This window comes from Ciona intestinalis, unplaced genomic scaffold (genome assembly GCF_000224145.3).
Source record: "Ciona intestinalis unplaced genomic scaffold, KH HT000034.2, whole genome shotgun sequence".
Taxonomy (NCBI): Eukaryota; Metazoa; Chordata; class Ascidiacea; order Phlebobranchia; family Cionidae; genus Ciona; species Ciona intestinalis.
Genome location: NW_004190356.2, coordinates 692,453 through 708,047, shown reverse-complemented (window position 1 = coordinate 708,047; position 15,595 = coordinate 692,453). Strand labels below are relative to the sequence as shown.

Below are 15,595 nucleotides of genomic sequence, written 5' to 3'. Positions count from 1 at the left end.
CATTAGGCTGTAATCTGTTTTCGGCACGCGCGTAACCGATTAAGCCATGGTTTCCAGTCATACAATGTGTCGAAACAGCGAGAGATAAGTAATCCACAGATCGATTGACGCCTGTACAAAAATATTACTATTTTATTGGAGACACATTGAAAACCTACCCTTATATAGTAGAGTGGGGTTGAGACATTTAAGCACATATATTGCCTAGTGTTTCCAAAATCAAAATACATGGCGGTTTTGGGGTAATACCACAACTTAGTACTATTGTATTCCTTTTATTAATTGACAACAATTCAAAATATAAATTAAAACACACAAGCAGTTATTTAGCGATTCGTACAACAGGTGTTCGAAAGCACACTGGTTAAAACGGGACAGTTTAAAATCATTAATTTTGATTAATAAGTTAATAATTTATTATTAGGAATACACGTGAATAACACGAAATAACACGGTACGCTTTGGAAATCCAGTTTATTGGAATTGTTCGAATAAATTAGGGTATTGCTACACTATTTTTTGCACAAGCCACTTCAACAATTATCTCCCAGTGCAAATGACTGAACTTCAAATTTTCCATGTATCATCCTGTTAATTGATATATCAGTTCATTGTGTTTGAATCACGATGAAGTATAAATTATTAGATTAAAAGCAGAACTTCTAAAGTTTACTTATACAAAACTACAAGATGGAAGAAAGATGAGACTCTAAATTGAATTATTTGCATTAACAGTATTCTGCAACTTGTAGTTAATTTGTCAAAATTAACCGGCTGTGCTAGTTCCTTTGCCATGTAAACTTCATATACGAAATATATATTTTTAGTGTTTTTATCTTAAATTAAAGTTATGTCCACTTCTGCCTATTTTCCTCGTGTTTATACTGTACTGTGGGGGAAGATATGACACCTTTAGCACATGATATTTAAATATCCTGATCGCGTTTTAAACAATTAACAATGGTCTGTGGGCGTCGTGAAGATAAGTTTTTTTTAATGTTCTTTGTTTACTAACAAATGGGACAAGAAAATAGAACGAAAAGGTGTCCCATCTTTCTCCACCCTACTTTATATCTCGTTTTTTCACAAAACTAAAACTAGTTTTATGAGACGAAACCAAACTGTACGAAAGATTTTTCTATGTAGCTGTGAAAATAGTTTAATTGTTCACACTCGTAAACTTTTATAAAGTCATGATAACACTGTCGAATAATTCTGTAAAACTATTTTCCTGATTACCGTTAAATTAGGGGCGTAAAACAAAAATTCTAAAAAGTCTCGTCTAAAAAAATGTCCCATCTTCCCCACCCTACTATATATTATGATTTGATTTCATTTAGGAGATTAATGAATGAATGCTAAAGTTAAGAATTACAGTACAACTGTTTGGCGAAAAATATGACCACCTACGTGCTCAACAATAAAATTGTGTTATATTCCACCAAAGGGTGGGGAAATTTAATTGTAGTTTGTAGCCTTCTCTCTTTGTTAAAAAAAGGGCAAATTTTCGATCCAACAACAGGGGTCGTGATAGTTTTTCGCACAATGTGCAGCAAAATGTGCACCTTGAAATGTGCAGCTCGGTGCACCAAAATTTGCCGCACTAAAATGTGCACCTTGAAATGTGCAGCTCGGTGCACCAAAATGTGCAGCTCCGAAATGTGCACCTTGAAATGTGCAGCTCGGTGCACCAAAATTTGCTGCACTAAAATGTGCACCTTGAAATGTGCAGCTCGGTGCACCAAAATGTGCAGCTCCGAAATGTGCACCTTGAAATGTGCAGCTCGGTGCACCAAAATTTGCTGCACTAAAATGTGCACCTTGAAATGTGCAGCTCGATGCACCAGTGTTTTTTTGGCGGTGCGCACTGATTTTTTTCCTGTTTGCACTAGTGAAGAATCCTCCAATAGGTTACAGATTAGGTTGGTAGGTAGGGTTTATAAGTAAGGGGATGTGAGTTAATAATCACTCACCAAATAACATACGTGGTTACTGTTACTGGTAAGTTGGCACGAGGTGTAGGAATCAGAACACCCGTGCATTTTGTGTTTAATTTTAATAAAATTTCGTTCTTTACATTTTATGAAAATGAGTTTTGTAGTTTGTGATAAATGTATAATGTATATAATTGTTTGAATGTCAGTCTATACTGGTAAAAAAATTAGAACCTTTATGAGTGGACCATCAGCTGAACGCTTTGATTTATGGTACACCTACACTAAGTCAAAAAATTGGGTGCACCGAGCTGCACATTTCGGAGCTGCACATTTCAAGCTGCACATTTCTTCCCAGGTCCTTGACAAGGACCTCACCCATAAAAAAAAATTAACACTTTTTTGTTTGCATCTTTTGCATGTGACCGTTGGTATCATACGCGCTGTCTCGGTTTGAATGTTGAGACATTTACCGCACGTGAAAAAATGCAATGGAGCTGTGAATTTTGTGTTTAATTTAAATAAAATTTTGTTCTTTACATTGTCTGAAAATGAGTTTCGTAGTCTTTGAATCTCTGATCTCTGCACATTTCAAGCTGCACATTTCAAGCTGCACATTTCGGAGCTGCACATTTTGGTGCACCGAGCTGCACATTTCGGAGCTGCACATTTTGGTGCACCGAGCTGCACGTTTCAAGCTGCACATTTCGGAGCTGCACATTTTGGTGCACCGAGCTGCACATTTCGGAGCTGCACATTTTGGTGCACCGAGCTGCACATTTCAAGCTGCACATTTCGGAGCTGCACATTTTGGTGCACCGAGCTGCACATTTCAAGGTGCACAATTTGGTGCGACAAATTTTGGTGCACCGAGCTGCACATTTCAAGGTGCACATTTTAGTGCAGCAAATTTTGGTGCACCGAGCTGCACATTTCAAGGTGCACATTTTGGTGCGGCAAATTTTGGTGCACCGAGCTGCACATTTCAAGGTGCACATTTTAGTGCAGCAAATTTTGGTGCACCGAGCTGCACATTTCAAGGTGCACATTTTAGTGCAGCAAATTTTGGTGCACCGAGCTGCACATTTCAAGGTGCACATTTTGGTGCGGCAAATTTTGGTGCACCGAGCTGCACATTTCAAGGTGCACATTTTGCTGCACATTGTGCGAAAAACTCATACGAGTCCCACTCAAGACCGGAGCGATCTATTTGTCCGAAATTATGCATCCACGCAAACCCCATGACCCGGATAAAAATATAGTCCTCCAGCAGCATACGTATTGCTTAGCCTTATAACCTAAAATTACATCCCCAGTCTTCAACATATACGCACATAGACACAAATAGTACGAAGTACGTCATCTTTGTCGCGGAAGAGAACGTACGAAAAAGGCAGTCAGTTTCCTCTATGCTTGTGTAACAACTCAGTCCCAAGTATTATTGAATAATCTCATAAATCTGAACTGAAAACCAGTGTTAAACTGATAAATATCTAATTTTAAGTAATATTGCCAATGCATTATATTTCCGAATGGCCGAACCAACACTAAGGGATGTACTTCAGAGTTATAATGTCTATTTGGAACAACATGCAGTTTCTGATGATACCTTAACAATCTTCAAGAAGTCACAAGAATATATTTCGAAACTTTGTGATTTGCTCGTGCCGACCATTCAATCAAAATTAAAGATAGAAAATGAAGTTGTTGTAAGTTATCACCAGAAAGAAGAAATGCACAATTTTATTAATCAACAACTTAACGGAGCTATGGTAAAGTTATTTTCCATTTTATCGTTTAAAGATGAAAATGAAGTCATACAAATTGACACTCATTCACTTGAAAATCATTTTTTCTATATTTTTCTGGTGTTTGTAAATGCTTTCACAGCATGGTCCTGCGAAGAATGTGCCAAGAAAACTGGTGAAATATTGGACAGATTATTAGATAAATGTAGTAAAATCACAAAAGACTGTTTAATCAGAAATAACAACTTAAACTTACTTCATTATTTGTTGCCCGAACTTTCAAGTGCAACTTGGAAATTGAACCCTGTTTTGTGTTGTGTGTTCGTGGAACTTATGCAATTAGCTTCATCGGAAAGCTTAACAAAAAATATTGCAATGATTATGCCGCCCATGCTGCTGATGTTGGATGACTACAATCCTTCAAGTGTGTTGATGGGTTTAAAGGTGTGTAAACATATGTTATTCTGTGTACCTAAGGGTGAAATGAGAATGTATGGAAGAGGTGATGTTTTATATGATGCATTGTTCCGCAAACTTCATTCTACTAATGCTGAAGTTCTTGAAAAATCACTGCCATGTATATTGCGCTGCTTGTCAGTTTTGGAACGAGGCCCAGAAAAATCAGACCATTTGCGACTGCCTACGAAATATGATAAAATATTTGAAACCATTTTGTTAAATATTTCTGCTGCAACACAAACATCGTTACGTTTTACCCTATGGAAGCATGTTACATCATTTGTTGAAGTTATGGGAATTACAGTTGTCAGACACATGAAAGAACTGCTTTCTCTAATTAAATATGACATTGCAGTTGTCAACGAAGCAACAGTGTTGGAAATTTTAACTTGTTTACAAGCGCTGATGCGAGCTGCTTGGTTACGGATTCCAAACTATGAAAACGTAATTTTAAAACTTTTGTTACAAAATTTACTTAAAATAATTGAAAAGAATTCATGTCAAATCATACACAATAACAAATTGCTGGAAGAAAATATTTTGTGCTGTGAAATGCTTTACATTTGTGGCACTTGTGATGTTGGCAATACATTAAACAAAGTTATTAAACAAGAACCATATTTACAAAAATATTTTCAATTCTTGAAATATGCAAATCATTAATATGTTTAAATCAATTTTAATATTTATACACTTTTTCAAATCACTATACTTCATGACATGGTGGCTACTGTGTCACTTTGCAGAATAGCAATGCCTGTTTTTAGAAATAACTTTCCTTCCAATTTGTTACACAATTTAAGCAACAAATTTTCTGTTTTGTATTGGTACTTAAATAAAAAGTGAATATTTTCATAAAAACAGAACTGTATTAATTTAACTTAAAGTTTGAACTTGGAAAGTTTTAACATTTCCAGGATGAAGATTATATTTTTGGGAAATAAGGAAGCTGAGCTCTATGATTGTCACCGCATTATACAACTCTGACTGTAACTGAAGTGTAACGTAAGTGAAAAAAAAACATTTAAAAATGCCTGGAAACACTTCAATCACAACTGAACTGATTTATTTTTGTTCACATTGGCATGCAGTAATACAACACAATAAAACGGCACCAAGATAAAATACCTGTGCAAAGTGCAAACATGGCCTCTACATTAAACCAAAAAAAGGAAAACTCTAAAAAAGTCATGTAGATAAAGTTTGGTCAGGATTTCACATTTGCACTGTACAAGAAACAGGTAAAAAAACAGAATTAAAACTCAGCACTCTGGATCAAAGCTTTTAAAGTTTGTTCATTCAAATTAGAGTGTTGCAAAAATATTGCACATTCCCAAAAACAACTTTATTATATACTTTATAAAAAAAAATAAAAATACAATATTAAACGACATTACAATAAAAATACCGTATTAAATAACAATAATACCCTGAAATAGCTGTTTAATATTGCATTATATTTATATATCATTGTGGTATTTTTACCTTCGTAATTGAAGGTTCAAAATATGATGCTAAAATCCTTTGTCTTAAACTTATTTTATAAGACATGTCAAAATGCTTCACCTATCAATATTCACAGGAATTCTATTTACATGTTGAGTTGCAAATATTTTGCAACGAATGCTGTCATCACTCTGGATATCACTTCTGTTCGTTCATAATTCATGGCAAATTCATTATCAGTTATCTCGTGCCAGACAGTAGGAAATGGTACAGATATTAAATGCATGATAGGAACACCTAATAAAAACAGAGCAATTTTACTTAAAGGGGCATACCAATAAAAAATCAAAGTTTGTGTTTTATAGAAATGCACAAATGTGGTGTAAAACTTCGTAAAAGTACTACACCAATTTCATAAAAACTAAACACTTTCTGAAAAAGAGTGTCTTAATCGCAAATCAACAGAACGAAAGTTGCTGCATATTGTCTCACTCCATTGGTACCTGCTGTTTGACCAAATTGGTCAATATTTTTTATCCTAAATTTTATTCTAATTGGTAATTATAAACTTTAAGACACTTTTAATGAGGTTTGCTAAACTATGAGAAGGTATTTGTGATAAACTTATTATGAATGCAGCTGCAGGTATTTGCTACATATTTAAGTACCTTGCTGATGGTATACTTTAATTTTTACGAACTTTACTTACCTTTTTTTTACCCCAACCAAATATTAACTTTGTGACAAAACTGATGTTAAAGTTATATATATATATTAGATTAATTTAATTGATTTTAAAGGAAGATAATCAAGTATCAAAACACATATTTTACAGCTTTGTCCACATTTTCTGATGATGTAGTTTACGATTTAGGTTTAGACTGTTAAGTTACGGGGCATTTTTATTATTGTGTTGCTGAATTAGTTTAGATTAGGACATTAGGTCATCCTTTAGATTTCAAAAGCCTTTACCATTTAGTTCAATCAAGTGTAATGCTTTGGTTACTTCTTGTGCTTTATAATAGGTTATGCAACTTATGGGCTTTGTTATCATACTAAGAAACGTTATTTGTAAGTAGGCTTATGTTTAAAAGGAAGTACTAAGGTAAAAATGATAAATTATAAAGGGAAAGAGAAGCATTGTAAAAAGGCCCTTTTGTTAGAGACATTTTGCTTTTGTGGAAAGAGTGCGGAAAAGTTGGATTTCTTTGAAAATATAGACTGCATAATGCAAAAGTTGTATGGCTAATATTTGTATTATTACCCTGTACTTCCATTATTAATTCAATTTTTGTTTAAATTGAGTTAAGTTGCTATTAAAAACATTGTTTTTTACCCCAAAGTCAGGGAAAAAAACAGCACAAAATTTCAAATAAAATTTTAAACAAACATAGAAATCCTGCAATATTTCCTGGACATCATGGTATGATGAATATTGTTGCTTCAGACAAAAACTTTTTTTTATTAATTACTTCTGGAGAAAATCGAAAGTTTATGTTTTCTGTTTTATTACCGTACTTGACTATACTTTAATTTTTTATATACTTAAAAAGATTCAATATACCAATTTATTTAGTAGTTCAGAAATTAGAAACATTTAAAGTTCAGTGTTTTTTATGGGAAATTCCATGCATTGGTGCATGATTTTTTATTTTAACATTTTTGTTTCAAACCTTTTTAAGAAAGGTTCCTAAATCAACTTTCAACGTATGACAGCATCCGGTAATAAGTAACTTAATTATTTTTTTGATGGTATCAGTTCAAAAAAGTTGCCTAGTTGGGTAGTGAACTAACCAGGAACAGTAAATCTTAACATTTTTTTGTCCATGGTGCTGATGTGTCTACTACAATTTAAAATGTTCACGCATCTTTAAGATTACATACATATTTTAACATTTGACTTAAATTACAAATTTTGGTTGTATTTACATTTAAGACTGGCAGTTAAAAAAAATTTTTCCCATTGCAGTGAAAAACAATCCGGAAAACAGTTGTTAATGCAGTCAACTAAATAAATATGCTTGCAAAATTTGCATTTTTTTATTTACAACATAAATAATAAAACTTTTCACTATTGTGGATGTGGCACAAGTGGGCTGCCATCCAATTAAATAAAAACTTTACCTGCTCTATGGAAAGGTACATGGTCATCTTCAACATTATAATTAGCTGTCCGTGGTATAAATATACGATGTGTGTGCCTCGTGTTGTTAACCGTGAGTAAACCAGCACGATACATTTGTAACTCTGCAAAAATTCATTTTATTTATTAATACAAAAAGTTGTTGTTTAATTTTATTAACACATAACTTTGTTTTTACTTTGAGTGTTTAAGATAAAAGAAAACCCTTAAGTAAAGCGTAAGTTACCTAGTTCTGCAAGATGATTAAACCAACGTGAAGATGTGACAGGAAGATTGTAAAACTGTGTGTCGGTTGTTCCAATCAGATCCAAAAGTACAAACAAATCCTTTTGATAAAATGTTTCATATTTGCTAGTGTAAGTGATGTATCACAAATCACAAATATGTTACACAACTACTTACAATAGAATCAAGTCTACTTCTGCCATTCCAAGGTGATGTCCATCGTGAAGCCATATGTCGCGATCCATACAATGAATCAGTTTCTGTCCATGTATCAAAAGCTTCCTCACCATCGAAAAAAAGAAACTCCAATGTGAGATCAGATCTATCAATACCTTGTTGTTGCTGTTAAAATATAACATTTTTCCTTTAACATTGATGCATTGTGATAATGGTGATCAGATCGAATAATAATATTAAACCCAACTGAGCAATGTCCTTGTTTCATCAACAAACCTACCACAGCTACATGCAAGAATAAGGGAAACTAATTAGATTAACATTATGTTGGATCAGATTACAAATTAAATATTAATGAAATGCAGGAAACCAAAATGAATTAATCTGCACAGGAAACAAGCATCTTATATAACAATTTGTTAATGCATTAAACTGTGTGTTTTCCAAATTTTTGAGTCTAGAATTTTCTAATTTGGTTGCAGTGAGCCAAAATTTTAAAACTCAGGTTTTTCAACTTTACATATCAATGGCCATTTTTTAATTTATTTTTTAAATGAATTGATTATTTTACAACAGATCTAAGCATGTTTTGACACAGTTTTGTCAGCTTAAAAAAACTATTAACACAAAATTGGAAGCTGGGTTTCAGATTTACCCATGCGTGTGATGACATCAATATTTTTAATCAATAAATATTAAATAGTGTAACAACTGTGATTTACTTGCAATTTGCGCTGGTCAAGGTATTCACGAAGAGCAAAGGCAATTTCAATCATCATCGAGCATGGCATGGCGGAGTCACATGCTCCCAGAAATCCTGTTGGTGTGATCTAAGTGAAGGTTTAATTTTTCTATTTCAGTTGAAACCTTTAAGGTTTTAAATATTGCTTATAAAGGGACATACGACATACCAACAACACTCGTATATAAATAGGTTTAGGATGCTCAAATGTGGTATTAAGGCAGCCAAAGGGGTTTGGGAGTTACAGGCTTACAGTCCCCCTTTAAAAAAATATTAAATCGTTACAGACGTGTAACATGTAAAATGGTATGTATTATATTGTCTAAAACAAATATATATATTATATATATCATTTTTTAAGGAAATGGTCACATCCCCTGAAACCCACCTTGGTTGTGCCACTGTCTCTACCTATATACAAATTTTAATTTATCATTGATTACTTTAATGTTAGTGGCTTGTGCTAAATGTGAACTTTAAAAACTACAAGTTACAAAACTAAAGCATTTATTTTAAGCTATTGATATAGCTAAATACTCCATTTATAAAATACCTTCGAATCATAGTGGCAAGCCAGGACCAAACGTCTTGCAGCACCAGGGTTATGAGTAGCTATGATGTTTTTGAACTGTGTTGGTGGGTATGGATGAGGTGGTTGGTCAGTGAAAGTCATCTCTTCGACTGTCCAACCTAATTCTTGCTCCATTTTATGCCGAATGTACTAAAGTATAAGACATTTTTAGAAATTGGTAGAAAGTAGAAACTGCATCACTTATCTTAAAGTTAAAAAATAGTTTGGTTTAAATACTACACATTATATATACATATATATATATATATATATATAAATGCATATATTACAAATACTTGAGGAGCTGTTGAGTGGTCATTTTTTAATCAATATTAAGTTTGTAATAATATTGATCTTAATTATGTATGTATATTTTTTAATTCAATTATTGATTTAATCAAAAAATGGATATTTCAAAGCTTTCGGAGATTTGCCTATATTTTCTGATAATGTAGTTTATGTTTTACAATAAAACTTTTTAGTTACAGGTCCCTTTTAATACTATGATGCTGAATTTAGAGTTTAGATTAAGTGGGATGTCATTTTGATTTTCAAAATTCTTTATCATTTAGTTTAAGTGTAATGCACTGGTTACTTATTCCGCTTTATATAGGTTATGCAACTTATAGGCTTGGCTTTTATTTTAATAAATGTTATTTGTGGGTAAGCTTATATTTAAGAGGATGTAGTTAAGTAAAACTGATGTATTATAAGAGGAAAGAGAAGCATTAAAACAAGGCTGTTAAAAATGCGTTACGAATATTTTAAAAAGAAAAAAAAAGATGTTTCTGGTAAAATATAAACTACACAATGCATAAGTTGTAAGATTATTATTTGTAAAAACAATTTTTTTAATGCATTACTAGTGAAGAAAAATGAAAAAAACATCTGACATTACTAAGTCTTATATAATACATGTTTTTGCTTAAATCCACCAGTTCAACTAAACCAAGATGCTAAAGGTAAAAATCTGACTTACCATACCAACAATTGTTATATTCAAAGTTCCTGGTGGTCGAGGGATCATAAATGAGTTGAATATTGGTTTAATATCAACTTGATCAACCTTTTGAGCAATCTGTGTTAGTTCTTCACGATTTAACACCCTTGGCTGCCATGAGTTCTAGAAAGAAAATGGTTGTACAAATTGTTTACCCAACTAGTCATTAATTTTTTGTATGACTAATAGGTGCAAGGTGCAGAGGTGCTACTAACAAAAAGGTGCATTTTTCAGGAAAAAAAAGATGATTAAAATCTAAACATGTATATTATATTATATATATATTAAATAAATTTTCAATTGCTTGGCTGCAAACCAAGGTAAGGGTAAAATGTACCCAGATTAATTTAACCATCACATCCAATTTTTTATTAGAGCAAAGTTTTTTATTGCTGCTCCCAGAGCTTCCTTATTAACCACAGGCAAATTTTAACAAGAATACACTATTACAAAGTTGTTTGATGGTTAATTTACTACCCAGTGAAGAGATTTTTTAGTTGGTTGTTGACCAAATTTTTTTATCTTTAAGTAGCAATGCGGAGATCGAGATAGTAATGTGATCGCTGTTGCATTTTATCTATTTTATGTTTTTGACCCTGATACTTGCTTCCTATTCCAAACAGTAATTAAAGATCTTTTTTTTCTACATTTTTATTTAGCATACTAAAATTGGTGGAAATACCCTCGTATTAACAGTTAACACCTGGCTATGATCCCATGCTTTCTGGTAGGTATAGCCATAGGCATGGGCGCATGGCCAATCCGAGAATCGATGTGAACACTGAACTACACAAATAGAAAACTGCCAAATTAGAATTGATTGAAGCCTACATATGGGGATTGCAAGACGGCCAAATTTAACAGGAGGTCAGGGAAAAGATATCATTAGTTCTGTTCGTTATGGTTGGCAGTCAGCACAAAAACAAATAAAGCTTTTTGCGGGGGCATTTTACTTGTCAAATGCAAAAAAATAGGATGTTGAAACATGTGTATAATTACCTAGACTATATTGCTAATAAAAAACAATGCTTTAAATTATCAATTAAATAAACAAGAAATAAAAATAACCTTTGCTAGATGCCAAGTTTCATAGTTGCGCTCGATTTCTACAGGTCCTTTTACTTCAGTTGATTGTAAATGATTGAACAAGACAACTACTGCAATTAACGTGATGCCAATACCTGTAAAAATGAATGTAACTTTAGTTGCCGTAAACAATTTATGGTTGTGGTTCACATATCAAAAAGTATGCTTGTTATTGAATACAAAATGTAGACCGGAACTACTAAGAGAGAACATTACAATAAAGCAAAATTTTAGTACACAATATAAAAACAAAACATAGGAATTCATTTTGACTCACTTTAAAATGTAAATCATACCTCCAATAAATAAAGTCCGTTTATAATTAGTGTGTCTATTTGATAGTGGGTGCTGTGGAGTTTCAGAAACAGAACTTTCTTTTGGCCGCCGATATCTTGACATGATGCTGTTTATACTTTCAATTGATAACATGATAAAACGTTGTCTAATTTATTTTACTAAAAGTGGGAAGAATTTCTATATTTAGTAATGTAATACATAATGTGTAACTGATTTAAAAGTTTTAGCGTTACTTATAGCACCCGCCAACCTGCATAGTGCGGCAATGGATTTTTTTATCATATAATTACTTTCAAACTCTCAGTCAGTATATATAAACTAATCTTCATTCAGAATTAAGCTTATTTCATACAACCAGTCACAACTCACCTAACAATGAATTATCGCAGAAAATCGTTTCGCCCAGAGGCCATGTGTAAAAAAAAGGAGAAAAAGCAAAGAAAATCAATTTTGGAGACCCGGGTGATCCTAGTATATAGTATACAAAGCGGCAGTTTATAACGACCATTTTTGATACTTTTCAGTTATACCACGACCATAATATTTGAGCACTCTACGATTTACAGTATGTAAAGCCATTCATAAAATAATCAAATGTCCAAAAATAATTTTTTGTTAAAAAAAACAATAATAACTTTATTTGTTTTTTCGATTACGTTAGAGAAGATTTAAAAATATTTTTAACGACAAGAGATTACAGATCTAATGAATGAGCACGTTTTAAACTAATTAGCATATTATAGAAGAGTCGGGGAAATGGGACACCTTTAACACATAATCTAATTAGCATATTATAGTAGAGTCGGGGAAGATGGGACACCTTAACACATAATATCCAAATAGCCTGATCGTGGTTTAAACAATTAACAACGGTCTGATGAAGTCGTGAAGATACGGTTTTATAATTCATTAAATGTTCTTTGTTTACTACCAAATAAAGAGAGAAAACAAAATGAAAAGGTGTCCCATCTCCCCCCACCCTAATATGATAATTAATCCTTTTACTACAACGGTCGACTGGGCTCGATCAAAAACAAATCTGAAGTAACCAATAAAACGGGTTCGAGTCGCCATTGGTGACCGTGGAGCAGTAGGCAGAATGTATTTATACATGTATTATAACTAATTAACTTATGACGTATGAGGATTGAGTAATTGGTAAAAAAATATGTGTAAATACGCTTTGTACAACTCCTGTACCATGTGTTTAATGTAAACTTACACTAATTAACGTTGTGGTCGCTTAAAAACGTTTGTTTTCATGAATTTTGACAAACTGTAATCACGCAGCAATTAGGTAATTTAATTAGTGCATGTCCGCCATGTCCACTGTGTCCGCTATGTCCGCAATATTCACTATGTCCGCTTTACTCCGCTATGTCTATACAACGTTTACTATGTCCGCTTTGTCCATAATTTTTACTATATAGTGGACATAGCGGACGTAGTGAACTGAATAGTGGGGACATAGCGGACATTACTAATTAAAGGAACCGAAGTTAGCCTTTAATACAAACAAAAGTGTGAGTAAAGACCACAGAAATAAAAAAGAGTAAAACGCGCAACTGCTCAAAACCGTGATACATTCTTTTTTCTATTCACGTGACCGCCAACTCCGTCCCCGTTTCGCTTGGTCTCTATTGTAAAAGATAGTCGCATAAGGGCTTTGGGAGGTTTTAGCTGTTAATTTCAACAATAACACCAACTATTCCAGTTTATTAGGCCAGATTAGTTAGTTGGTAGGTTAACACTTACAGTTTAGCGCTTGTTTAGGATGTTTAATTATTTAATAAATATAATTATAAACGTTCAAACAAACAGTTTGTTAGAAATATATATATAGATATTTAAGAAGAGTTATTGGTCCCTATCAATTTAAATTAAGCCAAGAAACGAAGTAAACTAGATAAAACGCCCTGGATTACAATGACTACAATAGTAAACGCTTCTTTACCGACGGTGAAGATGCGCGTTATATTCTTTTTTTATTTCTGCGGGTTTAAAGAGAATTGACACGAGATTGGGTCATCATGGATAAACAACCCCCCCCAATAAAATCTACCAATAGTTCACAGTAAACCGCTTCAGGAGCACACTTGTAAATTGTAGAAGAAGTGCATTAATGTAATACACAAGAAATTAAATATAAAAATAAATACAAAAAAATAAAAACGTAACAAGAAAGTTATGTACAAACTACGTAGCAATATTAATCAATGTCTTGTGAATGAACAATATTTTTTGTTATATTTATCTCAAATTAAAGTCATGTTGGTTTTGTTTTCACAAAACCACGTTTTCACAAAACCACAAACACCAAACTGTACGAAATATTCAAAGTTGTTTCATGAATCTATAAACCTAGTTTAATCGGCCACACTCGCAAACTACAAAACTTTGCAAACTACAGGTTTAGCGAGCATTCAGAGTTAGCACTTTACTATTTCGTATTTTTTACCTGTTTAAAATATACCGTTTCGAATTTACATATTCTTTTATTATTTAAAACAGTATAATTAGCTTTGACGTGCGCTTTTTAAAGTCGTAATAATACTGACGAATAATTCTGTATCATTATTTTTGTAATTATCGTTAAATCGGGGTCGGTAAAAAGAAAATTAAAAAAAGTCTCGCCTGACAAAGTGTTTCATCTTTCCCCACCCTACTATACGTAAAAAACAATAATAAATTATAATCACCAACAAAGTTACATGCGTGGTACTAACTTGTGGACACAAGGTGTATGAAACAGAACACGCGTGTTCTAACGAATGTCGTTGTTCCGCCACACAAGGATAAATACGCAATGGTCGAATAAGCATATCGTGAAGGATAAAGTTTACTTATCGACTTTTAACAGTTACAAAACGTATACAAACAGCGAAATTCGCGTATAAGACTGTCGTCCTCGCAATAAGGTCAACGTACCAGACAGAAAATGTGACGTCACGAAAAATGTTTGACGTTAGAAACGTGTGAACTTTTTAAACTTAGAGCAAAAATATGTATATATAGTGCGGCGGGGGAGATTTTATCAGACGCGATTTCTTTTTTCCACAAACCCCTATTTAATAATAATCAGAAAAATATTGGTTTTTAAATCTGATTCGCTATTCGCCGGTTTTTTAGCACGGTAGTGATCATATAGATCCTTTTTCGTCGAACAATTGTTCTTGGCGTTATTGTTGTTGCTGATAGGACGATTTTTTCCGCACCTATATCAATTCTAAATTCTAGCATTTATTCTTTAATCTCTTGTTAAATCTGAAAGTTTAGTATAAAATCTATAAATATATTTTAAAATTTATAAATATTTTAAATTTAAACGATAAAAGAATAAATGGTAAAATTAGGAATTAAGTTAATTGCGAAAATATTTCTTGCAAAAAAAAACAACAACAACAACTGTTCGACTAAAAAGAATCTACATGACCACTTCGTGCTCAAAAACTAGGTAAACGATATCAAATAATTGGCCGGGTTTTCCCCATTAACGAAATATTGTATTGTGTCGTCACAGTGCCTGCGAGTGACGTTTTTACAACTTTAAAATTTGATTTTTTAAACGTTTATAACTTTTTAATTAAAGCAAATATACACAAACCAGCTATTTAGCATCATGAGACATTAAACATTGTTCTTATTAAAAAAAAGCACAATTATGAAAACCGTGGGCCAGGCTCTTGATGCCCCACGCCACCCTATGGCAAAATGCTCAAAATAAATCTGAATTCACATATTTTTATTTGCGGTGAACGGAACTGTTA

General features: G+C 32.8%; 3 protein-coding genes across 5 annotated transcripts; 2 read left to right on the top strand and 1 right to left on the bottom strand.

Moving 5' to 3' along the window:
* Positions 1 to 2,077: 2,077 nt before the first annotated feature.
* LOC108950171 (nuclear pore complex protein DDB_G0274915-like) lies at positions 2,078 to 3,196 on the top strand. The gene is made up of 2 exons (XM_026837932.1): positions 2,078 to 2,292; positions 2,531 to 3,196. Exons 1-2 carry the CDS (start codon positions 2,137 to 2,139, stop codon positions 3,194 to 3,196), a joined length of 822 nt encoding a protein of 273 aa, XP_026693733.1. The 5' UTR covers positions 2,078 to 2,136.
* LOC100186063 (TELO2-interacting protein 2) lies at positions 3,184 to 5,002 on the top strand. The gene has a single exon (XM_018815127.2). The coding sequence runs from the start codon at positions 3,467 to 3,469 to the stop codon at positions 4,802 to 4,804; it is 1,338 nt and encodes a 445-aa protein (XP_018670672.1). The 5' UTR covers positions 3,184 to 3,466; the 3' UTR covers positions 4,805 to 5,002.
* Positions 5,003 to 5,190: 188 nt separating this feature from the next.
* LOC100175874 (glutaminyl-peptide cyclotransferase) lies at positions 5,191 to 12,309 on the bottom strand. 3 transcript variants are annotated; one of them, XM_002130309.5, is made up of 10 exons: positions 12,198 to 12,309; positions 11,828 to 11,934; positions 11,514 to 11,626; positions 10,425 to 10,568; positions 9,428 to 9,595; positions 8,855 to 8,962; positions 8,133 to 8,297; positions 7,957 to 8,056; positions 7,712 to 7,834; positions 5,191 to 5,884 (listed from the first exon to the last, which is right to left on the bottom strand). In XM_002130309.5, the coding sequence occupies exons 2-10, from the start codon at positions 11,928 to 11,930 to the stop codon at positions 5,733 to 5,735; spliced, it is 1,176 nt and encodes a 391-aa protein (XP_002130345.1). In that variant the 5' UTR covers positions 11,931 to 11,934; positions 12,198 to 12,309; the 3' UTR covers positions 5,191 to 5,732. The 3 variants fall into 3 exon arrangements, with proteins under 3 accessions (XP_002130345.1, XP_018670676.1, XP_018670675.1); XM_018815131.2 differs by having other exon boundaries at positions 11,828 to 11,943; positions 12,198 to 12,294; XM_018815130.2 differs by lacking the exon at positions 12,198 to 12,309 and having other exon boundaries at positions 11,828 to 12,007.
* Positions 12,310 to 15,595: the final 3,286 nt, after the last annotated feature.

Bases quoted from the DNA above. Each gene is read 5' to 3' on its own strand.
- LOC108950171 (XM_026837932.1), top strand. From the start codon at position 2,137: ATGTCAGTCTATACTGGTAAAAAAATTAGAACCTTTATGAGTGGACCA. The intron at 2,293-2,530 runs GTCCTTGACAAG...GCACATTTCAAG, and splicing joins AGCTGCACATTTCTTCCCAG to CTGCACATTTCAAGCTGCAC.
- LOC100186063 (XM_018815127.2), top strand. From the start codon at position 3,467: ATGGCCGAACCAACACTAAGGGATGTACTTCAGAGTTATAATGTCTAT.
- LOC100175874 (XM_018815130.2), bottom strand. From the start codon at position 11,960: ATGTTATCAATTGAAAGTATAAACAGCATCATGTCAAGATATCGGCGG. The intron at 10,569-11,513 runs GTTATTTTTATT...TTTTCTTTCTAG, and splicing joins AAACTTGGCATCTAGCAAAG to AACTCATGGCAGCCAAGGGT. The intron at 8,057-8,132 runs GTAAGTAGTTGT...TTTTATCAAAAG, and splicing joins GAAGTAGACTTGATTCTATT to GATTTGTTTGTACTTTTGGA.